At 42.4% G+C, this 20,007-nt stretch overlaps 1 protein-coding gene across 1 annotated transcript in view; it reads left to right on the top strand.

Moving 5' to 3' along the window:
- secisbp2l (SECIS binding protein 2-like) overlaps window positions 1-20,007 on the top strand; it is a 121,834-nt gene that overhangs the window by 47,790 nt on the left and 54,037 nt on the right. The window contains exons 5-14 of the mRNA XM_072470250.1: window positions 1,691-1,808; window positions 3,817-4,037; window positions 7,041-7,065; window positions 10,456-10,571; window positions 14,609-14,767; window positions 16,342-16,458; window positions 16,718-16,885; window positions 17,399-17,540; window positions 19,100-19,269; window positions 19,385-19,416. Of these exons, the coding sequence (XP_072326351.1) occupies window positions 1,691-1,808; window positions 3,817-4,037; window positions 7,041-7,065; window positions 10,456-10,571; window positions 14,609-14,767; window positions 16,342-16,458; window positions 16,718-16,885; window positions 17,399-17,540; window positions 19,100-19,269; window positions 19,385-19,416 (1,268 nt within the window). The remainder of the gene's footprint in view (window positions 1-1,690; window positions 1,809-3,816; window positions 4,038-7,040; window positions 7,066-10,455; window positions 10,572-14,608; window positions 14,768-16,341; window positions 16,459-16,717; window positions 16,886-17,398; window positions 17,541-19,099; window positions 19,270-19,384; window positions 19,417-20,007) is intronic.

The raw sequence follows: 20,007 nt of genomic DNA on the forward strand, positions 1-20,007 counted from the left end.
AGTGTTTTTCAAACTTTTTTTCTGGGGACCTATTTTTACCAGCCGGCTGATCTTCGAGACCCACGCCGGCCGACCTTCGCACAATTAATAAATCCAACCTCAAAAAAATCGACTTTATGGAGTTTGCACATTCTCCCCGTGTTTGCGTGGGTTTCGCCCCACAACCCAAAGATGTGCAGACTCGATGGATTGGCTACGCTAAATTGCTCCTTAATTGGAGAAAATGAATTGGGTACTCTAATTTATTTTAGAAAAAAAATCATCTTTATACTGCTTTGTGCCTGATTTCATCTTCTTCTTCTTAATGGGCTGTTCACCAAAGGCCCTGGAGCTCACACCAGCACTGCTTTGTTATGTTGTGGACCCTCCTGAACAGCTCACACCAGCACTGCTTTGTCCTGCTGTGGATTCTCCTGAGCCACTCGCTCCTGCAGGTTTAGTTGTGAGATCCTGGCCTGTTTATGTCTCTGGCCCTCTCTTCCCTATAACAAAACAATCCATTTTAAATTTTATTTGTTTGCTGCTGACAAAATGGAGGAAACGCAATCGCGCTCAAAGCACATGATGTCAGCGTTCAGGGCACGTGACCTGCTCTCTGCCTTACGTGAGGAAGGGTGCCGCGCATGCGCACTGATGACTGGGCACGTGTGCGCAGTGTGCCCTCATTTTCAAAGCCGCTTGCAGCCGGCATTGTTAAAAGCCAGCTGTTGCGTGTGAATTCATACGATTGGAAACACCACACGATGTGGCTCTGTGACCCTCCCGGGACCCGCCCTTGACCCACCCGCGGGTCACGACCCCCACTTTGAAAATTCCTGCACTAAATCATTTGGAGTCTGATACACTATAAGGATCAGTCTGAGTTCCGCAAACACCTGGGAGAATTGTTTTGTGGTTCACCTCCCTTATTCTGTTTGCTGGGAATAATATCTGGCGCTTGACATATTGTGTCCTGTCCTCCGCAGAGGAGTCAAATGTGTCTATTCGTCCAAAGAGAGACCATCTGGCAAGTATACTTTTTCCTTTTCTCAGACTTTGTTTAAAACAGATACTCATGGGTGTCAGGCCAGCGGAAGTGTCAGGATAGTTTATCCTCTTTGCCAGATGTAATGATGCACTTTCAGAGACTTCATTAGTGAACAACACTGGATTTATTTACAAGGATCTACAAGAGCAGCAGCATGTCTGCAACTAGTTCTGGAATGTCTCTGCCTCGGAGAATTCCTCCACCTGGGGTGATTCCCCACTCTTGAGCCCTGATTGGTCACCCAGGCCTGATGCTCCTTGCTTTGTTGTTGTGCCCTTAAAGGGACAATCACCACACCTACACTTCGTTCTCCAACTATTCTTGTTCAATCCTGGTTTGGATTCACAACTATTTTTCTACCGAGGAGCTCCAAAATCACTTGTAACAGCCTACTGGGCCAACTGAGATTACCTCACCCTGAATAGATTTAGGATTGAATCTAGGGCCTTCCTAATCTCCATGATTCAAGGGACATAGACCCCAATTTCTCTGCCTCTCTATCTTCCTTTCCTCTTTAAAGACACTCCTTTAAACCTACTTGTTTGTAAATTGTTATAAACTTGTTAAACCATTTGGATTAGCTAATTGTCCACTTACTGTTTAGACTAATCATTTATACAATACTTTTGAACAATGTGTCGCATTTTTTTTCTATTTGTGCAGGCTTTGAGAACCAGCAAGCCTCTGGTGAGAAGTGTAGCTGTTCAAAAGGAAAGCAGTGCCGCAGGTCCTGAAAATAGATCAAAGATTGTATTGCTAGTGGATGCCAGTCAGCAAACTGGTAAGCAATATGATATTGATATTCATTCAAAATTTTTAATTTGGAAAAATCCTATAATTCCAGACTGCCAATTTCTGATCAAATTTAACCAAACCAAGAAATGTCATTCTGATAAAGATATCCTGAACCCCAGCAAAATAACATATCCTGAAGATATAATTTATAAATAACAAATGCTTTGAATTATAGAATTTACAGTGCAGAAGGAGGCCATTTGGCCCATTGAGTCTGCACCGGCTCTTGGGAAGAGCACCCTATCCAAGCCCACACCTCCACCCTATCCCCATTACCCAGTAACCCCACCCAACGCTAAGGGCAATTTTGGACACTAAGGACAATTTATCATGGCCAATCCACCTAACCCGCACATCTTTGGACTGTGGGAGGAAACCGGAGCAGTGACCCAAGCCGGGAATCGAACCTGGGACCCTGGAGCTGTAAAGCAATTGTGCTAACCACAATGCTACCGTCCTGCCTCTATTTGTATTTCTTCAATCACCTTTACCAGTATTAAAACTTCTTTTTCCCAGTAAAAGTGAGAATTTGACGCTGAAATTCAAAACTATAATTTCATTGTTATACCGTAATAAAAACAAAACATGCATGAAATGCTCAGCAGGTCAGCCAACATCTGTGGAGAGAACAGAGTTAATTTTTTTGGGTCAATGACCTTTCATCAGAACTGAAGAAAGATAGTGAAAGTAAGAGTTAAGATAGTGGAAGGGCAGAGGGGGCCAGAAGAACAGAGCAGGCCTGTGATAGGGTGAGTAGATTAAATAACAAAAGGCGAGGCATGAATTGCTACATGGCAACATGAAGGGATAAAGGAAGAAACAAGACAAACGCCGACCCAGCAAAGCAGAAAAAACCCACACACAAAACAAGATTGAGACAGAGGTCATGATCTAAAATTGTTGAATTCTATGTTGAATCCAGAAGGCCGAGTTGAGGGATAAAGTGCTGTTCCTCGAGCTTGTGTTGAGTTTCACTGGAGCGCTGTAGCAGGCCATGGACAGAAAGATCAGCATGGGAATAAGGCCCTATAATGGTGAATGGAGATATTTAAATGAGGAATGATCTTTTGCATTTAAGAATTTCCAAAACGTGACAAACATAGTTTTGAATTTAAGTTGGACTTTGCGAATGAACTTTTTGCATATGATATTCCCAAATCCAGCAGCAGATCCTGACACAATATTTATCTACTTGAAGCAGATCCTGATTGTAGAAATTATTCGATGTGTGAAAAATATGTTTACAGGGTGCTGGTTTTCAGATGGAATGCCATAAAATCATTGTGTCAGCCTAATATCAAGTCACAGGATTGTTATAAGTTATATTTTTGCACATCATCAGTTTTCTAGTTCTGGAAATCAACACTAGTATTTTAATTTTTTGAACATACCTGGTTGTTGTTCTTGTGTCCAATCTGCAGTTATTTTCCAAACGCATAGCTTTTGTTTTGCTTCAGTGAAGTCCCGCCCTTTAATGTTTACGTTCCCGTGAAACCTCACAACGGGTGAAATGCAAACAAGGAACATGCTTTTAAATGGGACTCGATTAGATAGGCTCCAGCAATGCAAGGACATTGGTTTAGGTAGCTACTCAATAGAAAATTGTTTTCAGTGGATCTCTACTTGGTGAAATTCCACCAGGGTTACTGGATAATGGTTTGGAGCAGGAAAGCTGACTTCAAAGGCCAATCTCATTGCCCGAGTTGTGATCAGCTAACCCCGTACAGGTCACTGTTCAATCAATCATGGCTGCCGTCTTGCCAGGCAGAGGGAGAAGAAAACACGGATAAGTGACATTGTTCATGTGATAGCAATGCGGTATGCAAGTGCAAGCAAGTGAAAACGCAGACAAGAAGTCGCAAATAGGTGGGACTTTACTGTAATCTGATGTATAGGATAAATGGATGGTACTAAAATAAGATCTGATGTTGTTTGAAAGTTTTGTTATAATCTACATACTTTGTTGTAAATGTGATTGTCTTTGTCATTGAAAGACTTTCCTGGGGATGTGGCCAATAAATCGCTCTCCGAGAGGGCCAGCCCCTTGCTATGGAAATCAAAAGTCAGGAGAAGAAGAGCATCTCACCCTGCTGCTGAATCTTCAAGTGAACAAGGAGCTAGTGAAGCTGACATTGACAGTGATAGTGGCTACTGCAGTCCCAAGCACAGTCACAGTCAGGCTGCATCAGCTGCTACAAGGAGTACAGAATGCAAAGTATGTAAATCTACACAGTTCATGTAATCAAAATAATGATATTGAATGTGGCAGAATAGGAAGTGTTAATAGTAGATTGAACCGTAATCTTCATAGTTTACACTGAGATTTAAACAGTGAAGGCTCCACAAATATTCCCATCCTCAATGATGGAGGAGCCCATATGTGCAAAAGACCAGGATGAGGCATTCGCAACAAGCCAGAAGGGCCGAGTGAATGATCCATCTCCGTCTCCTTCGGAGGTCCCCAGTATCACAGGTGTCAGTCCTCAGCTAATAGGTTTCACTCCACATGATATCAAGAAACGGCTGAAGGTAATAGTTATGAGCCCTGACAATATTCCTAATAGTATGTGACTTGTGCTCCAGAACTTACCGCATCCCGAAACAAGCTGTTCCAATACAGCTACAACACTGGCATCTACCCGGCAATGTGGAAAGTTGCCCAGGTGTGTCCTGTACACAAGGAGCAGGACAAATCCAACCCAGCCAAGTACTGCCCTATCAGTCTACTCTCCATTAGCAAAGTGATGGATGGAAGGATCGTCAAGTGTGCTATCAAGTTACACTTATTCAGCAATAACCTGCTCGCGGATGCTCAGTTTGGGATCTGCCAGGGCCACTCAGCTCCTGACCTCATTACAGCCTTCGTTCATACATGGGCAAAAGAGCTGAATGCCAGAGGTGAGGGGAGAGTGACTACCCTTGACATCAGGCAGCATTTGACCGAGTATGGCATCAAGGAGCCCCACCTAAACTCCAGTCAATGGGAATCGGGGAGGGAACTCTCCACTGGTGGGAGTCATATCTGGCACAAAGGAAGATGGTTGTGGTGGTTGGAGGTCAATCATCTCCGCTCCAGGACATCACTGCAGGAGTTCCTCAGGGTAGTGCCCTTGGCCCAACCATCTTCCGCTGTTTCATCAATGACCTATCCATCATAAGGTCAGAAGTGGGATGTTTGCGATGACTGCACAATATTCAGCATCATTCATGACTCCTCGGATAATGAAGCAGTCTATGTCCAAATGCAGCAGGACCTGGGCAAAATCCAAGCTAGGGCTGACAAGTACCCCCCCCCCCCCCCCAAAAAGCCAGTCCACTATCTACTGGGCACAAGTCAGGAGTGTAATGGAATACTCTCCACTTGCCTGGATGAGTGCAGCTCCAACAACACTCCAGCTCAACACCATCCAGGACAAAGCAGCCAACTTGATTGCTCCTCCTTCCACAAACGTTCAAACCCTCCACCACCGATGGGACAGTGGCAGTCGTGTGTACTGTTTACAAGGTGCACTGCAATAACTCACCAAGGTTCTTTTGACAGCACCTTCCAAATCCACGACCACTACCATCTAGAAGGACAAGAGCAGCAGATACTTGGGAACACCACCTCCTGGAGGTTCCCCTCCAAGTCACTCGCCAGCCTGACTTGGAAATGTATCGTTGTTCCCTCACTGTCACTGGGGCAACATCCTGGAACTCTCTCCCTAACTGCACAGTAGGTGTACCTATATGTCAAGGGCTGCAGCAGTTGAAGAAGGCAACTCACCACCACCTTCTGAAGGGCAAATAGGGACGGGCAATAAATTCTGGCCTAACCAGCTAAGCCCATATCCAGCAAATTAATATTTTTAAAGTAATTATTTGGGGAATCCTTAACTTTTTTTTTATTTGCTAACATATAATCCAGAATTATTTCATATTGGATTTACAATAAATTTTAAATGTTAAGAGTAGGTAGTTTTATTGGGAAACTTTTTGAGTGGAATTGTGTCCAATAAAATCTGAAAGTTCTTGAAGCAAACAGGCCAAGATTGAGTAAGCTCATATTCTTTTTTTTAAATGTAATTGGGCCCAAAATTGTTTGAATTGGTAATACACATCTCTTGGCCAAAATGTTGTGCATTTGCATCCAGTCAGGGAATATACATTGTAGAAGTGCTGTCCTTCAAATTATATTAAGCTGTGGTTCTGCTCGCTCACTTAAATTACAAAGCTGTAATCATAGAATCATTACAGTGCAGAAGGAGGCCATTTGGCCCATCAAGTCAGCACCAACTCTTCGAAAGACCACCCTACCTAGGCCCAATCCCCTGCCCTATTTCTGCAGCCCCACCTAACCTGCACATCTTTGGACTGTGGGAGGAAACCGGAGCAGACATGGGGAGAATGTGCCAACTCCACACAGTCACCCGAGGTTGGAATCGAACCCGGGTCCCTGGCACTGAGGCAGCAGTGCTAACCACAGTGCCTCCATGCTGCCTTGATCAGGTTGGTGTCGAGGTTAAATGTACCAAAGATCTCACTTCCAACTAAACCAATCATGGGGAAGACTTCAGCTGTGCGTTATGTATTATGAGGTCAAATATCAGGTCTAAAATAACTAGTTTGCAAACATGTTGCATGTAGCAGATAATTGTGTGTCACATAAAAATGATAAAACTGTAAAACTATTTGATCCTTTAATCAAAGTTTACATTTCAGACAGTAAAAGAAGTACATTGTAAAATAAATAAATGGTGCAAATAGCACTTTCACCCAATCATTCAAAACTAGGCTTGGGATTGCTTCCAAATGCAGTGAAATTGCTTGTATTTCAGTAACTTGAAGAAAACTGACAAAAGTATAGATAGTAACATCTAGTTTGGGTTGAGTTCTGGAATAAATATTCTGTGATAATTGTTAATTTATGATGGTTTTGATTTATAAAAAAAAAAAAAATTTGGAGTACCCAATTATTTTTTTCCAATTAAGGGGCAATTTAACATGGCCAATCCACCTAACCTGCACATCTTTGGGTTGTGGGGGTGAAACCCACGCAAACATGGGCAGAATGTGCAAACTCCACACCCAGGGCCGGGATTCGAACCCGGGTCCTCAGCGCCGCGGTTCCAGTGCTAACCACTGTGCCACATGCCACCCCTGACGGTTTTGATTTTAATGGAATATTGTAAATACGCATACCTAGGATTTGATTAAATTGTTGTTTGTTTCACTTCAGATCGACGATTTAACGGGGATCACAGGTAATTAAAAATAATAGATACTTGTGTAGTAAAAGTTTCACAGCAGTGGTGAGATATGGAAGTCACTGCCTCATGGGAATAATTGAAGCATAAAGCATTGATGCATTTAAGAGGGAGGCTTGACACATATATGTGGGAGAATTTTTCTTTTTAATTCGTTCGTTGGATGTGGGTGTTGCTGGCTAGGCCAGCATCCATTGCCCATCCCTAAATTCTTCACAGAGCCACAATACTGTGGGTCTGGAGTTACATGTAGGCCAGACCAGGCAATATGGGAAATATCAACCCCCCCACCCCAATATACATGGCACTACCCCGCACCCTCCTAGTGAGGGCACCCCGCTATGGGGTCCCAGCACCCCCCCAACCTCCCAGAGGCTCCTACCAACCTGCCCTGCATGCCTCTCCCTTGGGCCCTGACCATCGCAGTGCCACCCAGGCACCCTTGTATTGACACCCTGGCAGTGCTCCAGCAAGCTTGATGCCAGCTGGGCAGTGCCGAGGTGATTGTGTCCCATGGGAGGGCCAGTGGGCAACCCTGCACTATCCCTGATCATCCAGGGACACCCAATGGCCTGGGAGACTCCCCCAGGTTCCGTGTGGTCCACGTTCTTGTCGGCCAGTACTGATTGGCACCTGGTTGCAGCCTCCTTGGGGAAGTCGGTATTTCCTGGGTAGGTAGGCCTTAAGTAGATTTAAAAGCTACTTAAACATGACCTGGGTGAATCCCACAAAGCATGAAGGCCTCTCCCAGTATTCTCCAGCCACTTTGTGCTCTCGCAGGAGTGCAACGCGGCCAGAGAATCGTGGCCATAGTAATTCAAATAATGCAAGGGAGAATAGAATCGTAGAATGGTTACCACACAGAAGAATGTTACTCGATCTGTTGAGCCTTTGCCAGCTCTCTGCAAGAGCAATTTTAGCCCTGCAAAAAAAAAAAGAAAAAGTTACAAATTTCTTGAACCTTTAAGCAATGTTATCTCCTACTGTTTGATGAAAATGATTTTATCAAGCACACAAACAGGACATTATTCAAAATGTAGGACTGTACCATATTAAATTTTGATTGACACCCTATCTTCAAACGCTTCATGTGCTATACATATTTTGTCTCCGCTTCCTCGTTTATTTTTTTGCCACCATTGGCAGCAGTCCATTTGACATTGAAGAAACTGTTCTGCATTTTTTTTGTACTCTAAGGTGTTTTAACGTTTAAATTTTGTGTGAATCTGTTCTGAATATCTTGGTGATTGTTCTTTGATTTCAATATACATTTGTTTTGTTGTGATGAAAATTCTTTGGTTTGGGATGCAATTGTCAGCCTCGGTCAACCTCAATCAAAACCATGTTGGTTGCCTTTGTGTTGGTGTGTTGTCCGGTGTTACATTGGTGACCATCTGCTGCTGGTACTGGTGATATGGTCTCATCGCATGAAATCTGTCACAGAAGTTATGTTCAAGTATTCGGCTGCTCAGTGGAAAGGTGGACACAGTGAACATGATCCTGCAACAAAGGATGACATTGTTCAAAATTCCCTGTTATAAGTAGGATGTTTAGTTGGAAGCATAAGCATTTCTCAATAAATGAAGACACTAGCTATACAGCAACTTGTATAGTTCCTTTAACATCATAATACATCCTAAGGCACTTGATAAGAACATCATAAAACAAAATATGACACCAAATCACAGGTCAGATGACCAAAAGCTTGGACAAATGGGTTTTAAGGAATGTTTTATAGGAGGAAAGCAAGGCGGAGAGGTGTAGGGACTGTATTCCAAAGCTTGGATTCTTAACATTGCCCCACTTCAACCTTCTCAGCTCACCTAATGCTGAGCTAAATTTTCTCAGTTTTCTGGTGCTAAAGCTTAGTGCTGACTGAAACCACATTATGTCTCCCTTGTGTGCGTGACCAGGACTGGGCAAATTGCCTGAACAGAGCATGTTTCCTCTGATTTTAAAGCGTCACGGTACATACAGCCTCATTAATTGCTCATCCCTAGCTGCTCTGTGGTTCGCCACCTTGAACCCGTTGATTTTATAATTAAATGGCCCTTTGCTTTCTTAATCACAGCATTTATTTGATTAGACTTGTTGAATGTTGAACTTTGTCCGTCACTATTTCAATGCCATTCATGAAGTACGCATAAGATTTGAAATTTTATTTCCCTTCCTATGTTTAGTATTTTTCACATTTATTCATGTTAAATTGTATTTGTCAAGAAGGAAATGTTTGGAGAGATGTTGTGATTATAGTCTAATTGGAGTCCCTTTTTTTTTTTGTTGCTTTAGGGCAATTACATCTATTATTGTCCAAGAGTTTATGTGCATTTATTTTTTTTTAAATGTTACGTCAAGTTGGAAATTTTATAACCTATAATCCATTTTATTTATTTATTTTTTCTTTTCTTTATAAATTTAGAGTACCCAATTTTTTTTCCAATTAAGGGGCATTTAGCATGGCCAATCCATCTATCCTGCACATCTTTGGTTGTGGGGGTTAAACCCACGCAGACATGGGGAGAATGTGCAAACTCCACATGGACAGTGACCCAGGGCCGGGATCAAACCCGGGTCCTCAGCGCTGCAGTCCCAGTGCTAACTACTGCGCCACATGCCACCCCTATAATCCGTTTTATGATTGCAAAATTCCAAGTGTAAATGAACATTTATTCATTAAGTTACAGTGGCGGGGGGGATTTTCCGTCAGCAGGATCTCCGCTTCGCCGGCAGCGCACTCATGCGTGTTGATTTCCCAACAGCGTGGGGGTGGCCACAATGGGGACGGAGGATCCTGCTACCAGCGGGGGCGCGCCGTACCAGAAAATGGGTCTGGCGGGATGGAGAATCCCACCCACATTCATTTAATTCATGGGATGAGGACAACGCTGGCTGGGCCAGCATTTATCGCCACCCCTGATTGTCCTTGATCTGAGTGACTTGTTGGCCATTTCAGAGAGCATTTAAGAGTCTGCCACATGGCAGTGAGTCCACCATATTGCTGTGCATCTGGAGTCACAAGTAAGCCAGACCAGGTAAGGACAGTAGATTTCCAGATGGATTTTTATGACGATCTACAATGGTGCCATGGTCGTCATCAGCCTTGTAATTCCAGATTTTTATTGTATTCAAACTTCACCATCTGCTGCGGTGGGATTTGAACCTAAGTCCCCAGATTTCCAGTCACTGAATTTGTAGGCAGTGCCAATACCACTACACCGCCTCCCTGGTCATGCAGGTAGATGACCTAATTTCTGATATTTATAAAATTTGGCATCTTGTGATTTTATACATTTTGGTGTGTTTTAATACACAAATATTATTAGTACATGCATTAATAACTATAAACTAACATTTCAATTAATGTGGTTGAATGGTCTTTTTTGTCAGGTGGCCCCAGCTGGGCAAATGTAGCGTCCCAAGTACCACAACGATTTGGGATGGACAGGATCCACACATTTTCTTGTGGCCGAAGTGGCAGACTTGCAAATGTGCGAAACTCACAGGTATGTATGTATACTTGTATACTTATGTGAGTATACTTGTTTCATAGTTGAGAATTTGGACTATCCAAGGTTAAATTGTTTTAAAAGCTAGAAAATTGCATGCCTTCCAATTGGTAAGCTAAATCCACTGCTAATTGGCACTATTGTAACATCCCACAATCATATGAACATACAAAACAGGAGCAGAAATAGGCAACTTCCTTTGACAGCCCCTGCTTGTATATGTTTATTGTCTGTCTCGATCTCTTTTTCTCTCATGTGCGTGTGGCTCTCACCTGCTGGGTCCCGCCCACCCTCTCGCTCTCTGTTAGTTGGAGCTTAGAAGACTTGTATACTGTGTTCTGTTACCATGTCAGCTTGCCTTAGTGCAACTTATTCATGTTTTTCAGCAACAGCAGTCAGCGACAAAGCTAGTAAAATTCATAGTCTAATTCTCACTGTTGATAATTAGTCCATACTTCTGTAAATTTCTAATTACTGTCATGCTCATGCAATGAGCATTACAGTGAAATGGAAGCAGTGCAACTGATGCCTAATGTTGGAACGAAAAATGCTGGAAATACTGAGCACGGCAGGCAGCACCTGGGGAGGCAAATAGCATTAACATGTAAGCTCTTGCTGGCCATTTATGAGAACTTCAGTTCAGTCGGTTCTGATGAAAGGTAATTTCAACCTGAGAAATTAACTCTGTTTCTCTCCATAGATGCTGTCTGACCTGCTGAGTATTTCCAGCATCTTTTGTTTTATTGAATATCTCCAGCATCCACAGTATTTTGTTTTTGCTGACTAATGTTGCTACATTTCAGTCAGTGACTATACTAAATCATTCTAGTTTTACGTGAAACTTTGACAAAATCAAGGTGTCTCCACTGGTCCCTTTTGACCTCCGTGTCGGTGAAAGAACTTTAAATCACCATACAGAAATTTGAAGCAATAAATTGGAAAATATGAATTGTGAATCTATCCAAAGTTGTTGTCGTTATTTTATGCTGCATGGTTATGCTTCATAAATTCTGATGTAAAATTTACTATGTCTTTTGGACTCTAACCTCTGATAAAAGACAAATTAGACTAGACAAATTATGAGTAATGACATGAATAATGTTTCTGCAGCGTTAGGGGAGCATTTCGGTAACAGTGACCACAATTCAGTAAGTTTTAAAGTACTGGTGGACAAGGATAAGAGTGGTCCGAGGATGAATGTGCTAAATTGGGGGAAGGCTAATTTATAACAATATTAGGCGGGAACTGAAGAACATAGATTGGGGGCGGATGTTTGAGGGCAAATCAACATCTGACATGTGGGAGGCTTTCAAGTGTCAGTTGAAAGGAATACAGGACCGGCATGTTCCTGTGAGGAAGAAAGATAAATACGGCAATTTTCGGGAACCTTGGATGACGAGTGATATTGTAGGCCTCGTCAAAAAGAAAAAGGAGGCATTTGTCAGGGCTAAAAGGCTGGGAACAGACGAAGCCTGTGTGGCATATAAGGAAAGTAGGAAGGAACTTAAGCAAGGAGTCAGGAGGGCTAGAAGGGGTCACGAAAAGTCATTAGCAAATAGGGTTAAGGAAAATCCCAAGGCTTTTTACACGTACATAAAAAGCAAGAGGGTAGCCAGGGAAAGGGTTGGCCCACTGAAGGATTGGCAAGGGAATCTATGTGTGGAGCCAGAGGAAATGGGCGAGGTACTAAATGAATACTTTGCATCAGTATTCACCAAAGAGAAGAAATTGGTAGATGTTGAGTCTGGAGAAGGGGGTGTAGATAGCCTGGGTCACATTGTGATCCAAAAAGACGAGGTGTTGGGTGTCTTAAAAAATATTAAGGTAGATAAGTCCCCAGGGCCTGATGGGATCTACCCCAGAATACTGAAGGAGGCTGGAGAGGAAATTGCTGAGGCCTTGACAGAAATCTTTGGATCCTCGCTGTCTTCAGGGGATGTCCCGGAGGACTGGAGAATAGCCAATGTTGTTCCTCTGTTTAAGAAGGGTAGCAAGGATAATCCCGGGAACTACAGGCCGGTGAGCCTTACGTCAGTGGTAGGGAAATTACTGGAGAGAATTCTTCGAGACAGGATCTACTCCCATTTGGAAGCAAATGGACGTATCAGTGAGAGGCAGCACGGTTTTGTGAAGGGGAGGTCGTGTCTCACTAACTTGATAGAGTTTTTCGAGGAGGGCACTAAGATGATTGATGCAGGTAGGGCAGTAGATGTTGTCTATATGGACTTCAGTAAGGCCTTTGACAAGGTCCCTCATGGTAGACTAGTACAAAAGGTGAAGTCACACGGGATCAGGGGTGAACTGGCAAGGTGGATACAGAACTGGCTAGGCCATAGAAGGCAGAGGGTAGCAATGGAGGGATGCTTTTCTAATTGGAGGGCTGTGACCAGTGGTGTTCCACAGGGATCAGTGCTGGGACCGTTGCTCTTTGTAGTATATATAAATGATTTGGAGGAAAATGTAACTGGTCTGATTAGTAAGTTTGCAGACGACACAAAGGTTGGTGGAATTGCGGATAGCGATGAGGACTGTCTGAGGATACAGCAGGATTTAGATTGTCTGGAGACTTGGGCGGAGAGATAGCAGATGGAGTTTAATCCGGACAAATGTAAGGTAATGCATTTTGGAAGGTCTAATGCAGGTAGGGAATATACAGTGAATGGTAGAACCCTCAAGAGTATTGAAAGTCAAAGAGATCTAGGAGTACAGGTCCACAGGTCATTGAAAGGGGCAACACAGGTGGAGAAGGTAGTCAAGAAGGCATACGGCATGCTTGCCTTCATTGGCCGGGGCATTGAGTATAAGAATTGGCAAGTCATGTTGCAGCTGTATAGAACCTTAGTTAGGCCACACTTGGAGTATAGTGTTCAATTCTGGTCGCCACACTACCAGAAGGATGTGGAGGCTTTAGAGAGGGTGCAGAAGAGATTTACCAGAATGTTGCCTGGTATGGAGGGCATAAGCTATGAGGAGCGGTTGAATAAACTCGGTTTGTTCTCACTGGAACGAAGGAGGTTGAGGGGCGACCTGATAGAGGTATACAAAATTATGAGGGGCATAGACAGAGTGGATAGTCAGAGGCTTTTCCCCAGGGTAGAGGGGTCAATTACTAGGGGGCATAGGTTTAAGGTGAGAGGGGCAAGGTTTAGAGTAGATGTACGAGGCAAGTTTTTTACGCAGAGGGTAGTGGGTACCTGGAACTCGCTACCGGAGGAGGTAGTGGAAGCAGGGACGATAGGGACATTTAAGGGGCATCTTGACAAATATATGAATAGGATGGGAATAGAAGGGTACGGACCCAGGAAGTGTAGAAGATTGTAGTTTAGTCGGGCAGTATGGTCGGCACGGGCTTGGAGGGCCGAAGGGCCTGTTCCTGTGCTGTACATTTCTTTGTTCTTTGTTGTTCTTTGTTATGTACTGTAATTCATTGACACCTCAAAACAATGCACAAGTTATTTTCTTTAAAGTATTGAAATGATGTTCCTTTTGCCCGTGTTTCCTTTCAAGTGCATGATTTTGATGGTATTTATTTAAGTCGCAATTTGACTATTTCTGGGAGCTTTGGCTTGTTTTAGTTTTAATTTATTGAGGGACCAACATCAAGAACATCTTCATGGACTTATGTGTAGCAAATAATTGCCACGCAGTCAACCAAACTATAGTTCAAACATTTCAGAAAGTGCTGGAGATATATATGTAAAACTATCTTGAGAGTTTAAGTGAATAGTTCTCCATTTTCTTTCCTGTCTTGGAGAAAGCAGGTCGCTGCCATGTCATCAGCAGCAATACTTTCAAACGAAGTGCCAGCAGCGGGAAAACATAGAATTTTAATGAGGGATGGAGCTATGTAAATTAACTTGGGTGATGGTGACAGCAGAGGTGCGTAATTGGCCCTCGAGACTTTGGTGTGGCACAAATAATTGTACAAATGACGTCAATTTAGCAGCATTACTACATTACTAGCGCACGTTCTCAGGAAAATCTGAGCCGCTTGCAGTGATCGGTTTTTATTGCATGACCTCCTTGATGTGCAGGATAACTCCAGAGGGAAGGTGCAGAGTTTGTCTTCGCAGAGAATGCCAAGCCAGCAGAAGAGTCGTGACTGGACTGCCGGACAGTCGTCTGAAACACAACAGTTTGCCAGTGGGCGGTTGACTGGAGATGATCAGAAACCTGATTCTTTATGTTTTGAGGTATTGAACGTTTCATATAAGGCACACTATGAAACTTTTGCTGTTCTAGCTGCTTCTCAAATGCCTCAATTGAGTGAGATGCAGCATGGGATGTGACTCTGCCATGCAAATCAGGAAGGTCTTGAGCTTAATTTCAAACAGCCAAGTTGGCTAATCGAAGCCACGGCAATGTCGAATGAAAAAGATCAATGCGTTTGACGTGGTGAAAGAAATAGACAACTCCTGCTTACTGTTATCTTTGATACAGTCTCCTTTGTTATGAAACTATTACATTAAATTCCTTCCTTCAATATCTTGTATCTGTTCTGCTTTGCACAAATAATATCATTTGATTTGTTCTGAAGATTTTATATTACCACATTAAATAAACCTTCCATTGTCATCACAATGTTCACCCTATTAACCTTGGCATCAACAGCAGACACTTGTTCACTAACAGTCACCAGTAACCTGTAAATAGATATTGTTACGACACCCTGGGTTAGTGCATGGTCAATTCCAGCCCCATTTGACTAGGCGTCTCCAATTTAATTTTAAAAATACTCCAAGGCTTTGGCTGCCCAATAACTACAGTCACTAGGTTTGTAAATTTAAACGCAATCAACTTTTATTAATAACAATGACTATAATTAAATAGTGAGAAGTTTTACAACACCAGGTTAAAGTCCAACAGGTTTGTTTGGAATCACTAGCTTTCGGAGCACAGCTCCTTCATCAGGTGAGTCGCCTGATGAAGGAGCTGCGCTCCGAAAGCTAGTGATTCCAATGAAACCTGGTGTTGTAAGACTTCTTACTGTGCCCACCCCAGTCCAACTCTGACATCTCCACATTATAATTAAATAGGCAGCAAATACAACTGGGGGTTAACTATTCCCCCATTTCTAATCCCCCCCCCCTCTTTAACTCCCCCCACCCTCTATACACATAAGACAGACAAACACAGAGGGGAAATGGGTGTAAAATAATTATAAAAGTTATTTAATAGTTCTAAATGTAAAAGGATACGAATCTCCGTTTCAGATGGAAATTTTCCAGCTGGAGTTTTCTTCAGTCTTGGCCTCTGTTTGTATGTCTTTGATTTCAGTCTGTAATGGTTTTCACTGTAGATTCATTAGGGTCTCGAGACTTCTCTGCAGACTCAGAATCGGCAAACAGAAAACATATTTGGGAAAGAGAGTCCGAGCTCTACACAACCTCTCCTCTCAGCATCCAGAACCCTTTCCTGCTGGGTCTTCTGAAGGGCTCCCACCTGGCAAAACCCAATCACTGTCTGTTGCCGAGCAGAATACGGTCCTTGGTCAATCCATTGGTCACAAGCCAACCAATCAAATCAAATTCCACCGATCTCTCGGGTGCAAGAAACTCTTTTCAAAAGCTAAAACTTCACAGCGCAATGTACTATTTTGAGTTCCTCACTTCCCCTGCTCGACTTAAAGGTACGTCTCCATTAAAGATTCATGGACCAAAAATGATGATAACGTTTTTAAAAAAAAGAAATAAGTGAATCAAAAGGAAGGGCCCTTACAATATGTCAAATATTCTTGTTTTTAGCAGTGTTTAAATCTTTGTTACAGGATGACAGTGAGTTTCCAGAATTGATTATTGGAGTTGGGGTTTCCAAGAGCAAAGCCCATGATAATGCTCATAATAAAAATCCTTCCATTTGTCACCTCACTAAAAAACAACTGGGGGTGAGTATTGTCATCTGCCACATTTTTAGATGCATACATTTAGCAAAATGTTAACATTAAAAATTTGTGTTTCACTAAAGTATTTTGGACAAATGTGTGTCATTTTGGAACAGAAACCGAAAATATCCGAGTTTACCATTGAAGTTAATTTTGCCTCGATGTTTGGTAATTTGAGTAAATTGCCCTTCTTGTAAGATAGATGAATAAGGAATATAATGTTAATTATTTTCACCAGTAATTTTTTAATGTCTTGTTTTAGCTGGGTGATCTGCCAGAGATGTCTCCAATCAATATAGTACAGACACCTATTCCAATAACTACAGCTATTCCAAAACGGGCTAAAAGTCAAAGGAAAAAAGCTTTAGCTGCTGCTCTCGCTACTGCTCAGGAGTATTCTGAGATCAGCATGGAGCAGAAAAAACTCCAGGTCAGTTTCTTTTCGTATTTTTAATTCTCACTGTTGTGGTAATTGTTATAAACGATGCAACAGGCAAGTATTTGTTGAGGTAAAGCTTTTAGCATAAATGTGTAGTTTGTTTTGCTTTGGGTGAATTTTGATATATGCAAGCTTCTTAAATAGTGTGATGCTTGGTTTGATATTTAGTAGGGACAAGGGCAGATCAGGCAAGCTTGATTCAGTTAAGAATTTAGCTTGATTATTAAGAATCTAGTGGCTTTCACATTTTGTGCTCGTGCCCCATATTCCTCCTCCTTGCCAGAAAAAACACTACAAACTCCAGCCCCAAATGACTTCCTGCTCCATGTAATAGTTTTGTAGTTATACCTAAGTTCAGGTTGTATAAGATTTTGTGCAATATGATAGGTTACCTTTATTTATCAAATGTAAAATGGAGATTAATGTGAGGCAACATTTATTTACAAAAGGTATTGTACTCTGACTCTTTGTGCCTGGTCTCGTTATGTTTTGTATTTTCCCAAGGAGGCTCTGAATAAGGCAGCAGGGAGGAAGAGTAAAGCCCCTGTACAACTGGACCTTGGTGACATGTTAGCGGCACTAGAGAAACAACAACAAGCCATGAAAGCAAAGCAACTGACTAACACAAAACCTCTGTCATACTCTGGTAAATTCTGCTGCTGTAATTGCTTAATTTTGCTCTCCAGCAATGATAATGTTTCTGTAATTAGAGTGCGAAAGCACTTGCAAATTACACTTGAGGATTAACCGCAGTGGATGGACAGCGGAAAATACTGGCTGGTCCTTATTCATTATAAAATTGAAATTATGTTTGCTGGATTTGCACTATTTTGTATACACTTTTTTTTAAGTTCAGCTATTCGGAGGTGTTGGAAAATAAGAGATGTAAAATGTATCCCATTCTTTCCTGTAAAAAGAACACTGCCTCATGTGACTACAGTCCAGATTTTCCTTTCCTGTCATTTGTAGAGAAACAATGGCTGAATAGATTACCTGTATCACTGAACCAGCCTGTATGCAGCTTCCTTATTTAGCATTAATCTGAATCAGTGATTATTTTTTAATTACATGTTACATATCTATGTAGTGGTTATTTTGAAAAGTTGTATAGAAAAGCAAAACACATTTAAAATTCTGTGTAATGCTGTTTCATATCTCTTTTACGGGGCGGCATGGTGGCTCAGTGGTTAGCACTGCTGCCTCAGCCCTGAGGACCTGGGATCGATCCTGGCTGGGTCGCTGTCTGTGTGCAGTTTGCACATTGTCCTCGTATCTGCGTGGGTCTCACCCCCACAACCCAAAGATGTGCAGGTAGGTGGATTGGCCACTCCAAAATGCCCCTTAATTGGGAAAAAAAAGAATTGGGCACTCTAAATTTAAAAAATATATATATATCTCTTTTACAAGGGCGGCACGGTGGTACAGTGGTTAGCACTGTTGCTTCACAGCACCAGGGTCCCAGGTTCGATTCCCGGCTTGGGTCACTGTAGGTGCAGAGTCTGCACGTTCTCCCTGTGTCTGCGTGGGTTCCTCTGGGTGCTCCGGTTTCCTCCCACAAGTCCCGAAAGACGCGCTGTCAGGTAATTTGGACATTCTGACTTCTCCCTCTGTGTATCCGAACAGGTGCCGGAATGTGGCGACTTAGGGCTTTTCACAGTAACTTCATTGCAGTGTTAATTTAAGCCTGCATGTGACAATAAATATATTTTTTTAAAGTAACTCTGCAAGCACGCGTTTTTCTGTCATTTTTAATTTTTGCACTGTTGATGATTCCAGTTGGGAATGGAACATAGTTGCCAATTTTGGCAGAATGTTGCTATGTCCTGCATCTAGGTCTCGCCTGCAGTGTAAACCACTGCCACATTAAAGCACTTGGATTGAGCCGGTGTCAATACCTTATAATATCTGAATTGGGTGCTTTCTTTGCGCAATAGAACGGAGTTGACGACTCAGATGATTTTAGAATGGGCAATTGCAACTACCAGAATGACTATCATTCAGTCAATCTGGACTGGATTCAAGCCCAGGTCACGGAGACAAAAAAGCTCATATACTAATTGCTCTCATCAACAAGTACCCCAAGCTTCACAGTTGAAACTCATATTTTCTGTATGCCATATTGTTTTTTACAGAAATTGTTCTTTGATAGCTGGCCGTTGCAATTTAAATATTTTGCTAATCAAGATTCTCTTGCTGTTTTTCTAGTTGGTACAACTACACTCTTTTCCGTCAAAGACTGTGGAAGCATGAAAACTTTACATAAAAGTCAGCAGTTTATTGGATTTCATAATCCGTTGGATTCTGGAGCCCCAAGAGTAAAGCGAGGAAAGGAAAGGGAAATTCCAAAAGCAAAACGCCCAACTGCACTTAAAAAGGTAAAATCTTGGTTGAGTAACTGCTGCACATTAAGAAAATAACTAGTATCTTTAGTTGAATAGAAGATAACGGCAATCTAAAACTGCTCTTCCAATCCTCATGTTATACCATGAGCTTGAGGATAAAAAATCGGTTCATGAACTTGTGTGAACAAGTTCAGTTCTACCAAAAAATGTTTTCTTCAAATTAAATTTAGTTACAATTAAAAGAGCTATTTCTTCTGTGGCACAGTGGTTAGCACTGCTGCCTCACAGCTCCATGGACCTGGATTCAACTCCGGCCTTGGGTGACTGTGTGGAGTTTGCACTTTCTCCCAGTACCTGCATGGGTTTCCTCCAGGTGTTCCGGTTTCCTCCCACAGTCCAAAGATGTGCGGGTTAGGTGGATTGGCCATGCTATATTGTCCCTTAGTGTCAAAAAGGTTAGGTGGGGTTATTGGGTTACGGGGATGAGGGGGTTTACGCGTGGGCTTAAGTAAGGTACTCTTTCCAGGGGCCGGTGCTGACTCCATGGGCCGAATGGCCTCCTTCTGCACTGTAAATTCTATATCCAAGTATGTTGGGATGGCCTGTAGTAACTAAGTGACCTGTCTTCATGGGGAGATGGTATCAAGGGAAATAAATTACACAAAGACTCCAGGCTTCGAGAAAGCATTATCATCCTTTAGCTCTCTAACTAAATGGAAAGGTGGACATGATAATGTATTGGAGGGATTTGATAGATGAATTAAGATTGTT

This window comes from Scyliorhinus torazame, chromosome 12 (genome assembly GCF_047496885.1).
Source record: "Scyliorhinus torazame isolate Kashiwa2021f chromosome 12, sScyTor2.1, whole genome shotgun sequence".
Lineage (NCBI taxonomy): Eukaryota > Metazoa > Chordata > Chondrichthyes > Carcharhiniformes > Scyliorhinidae > Scyliorhinus > Scyliorhinus torazame.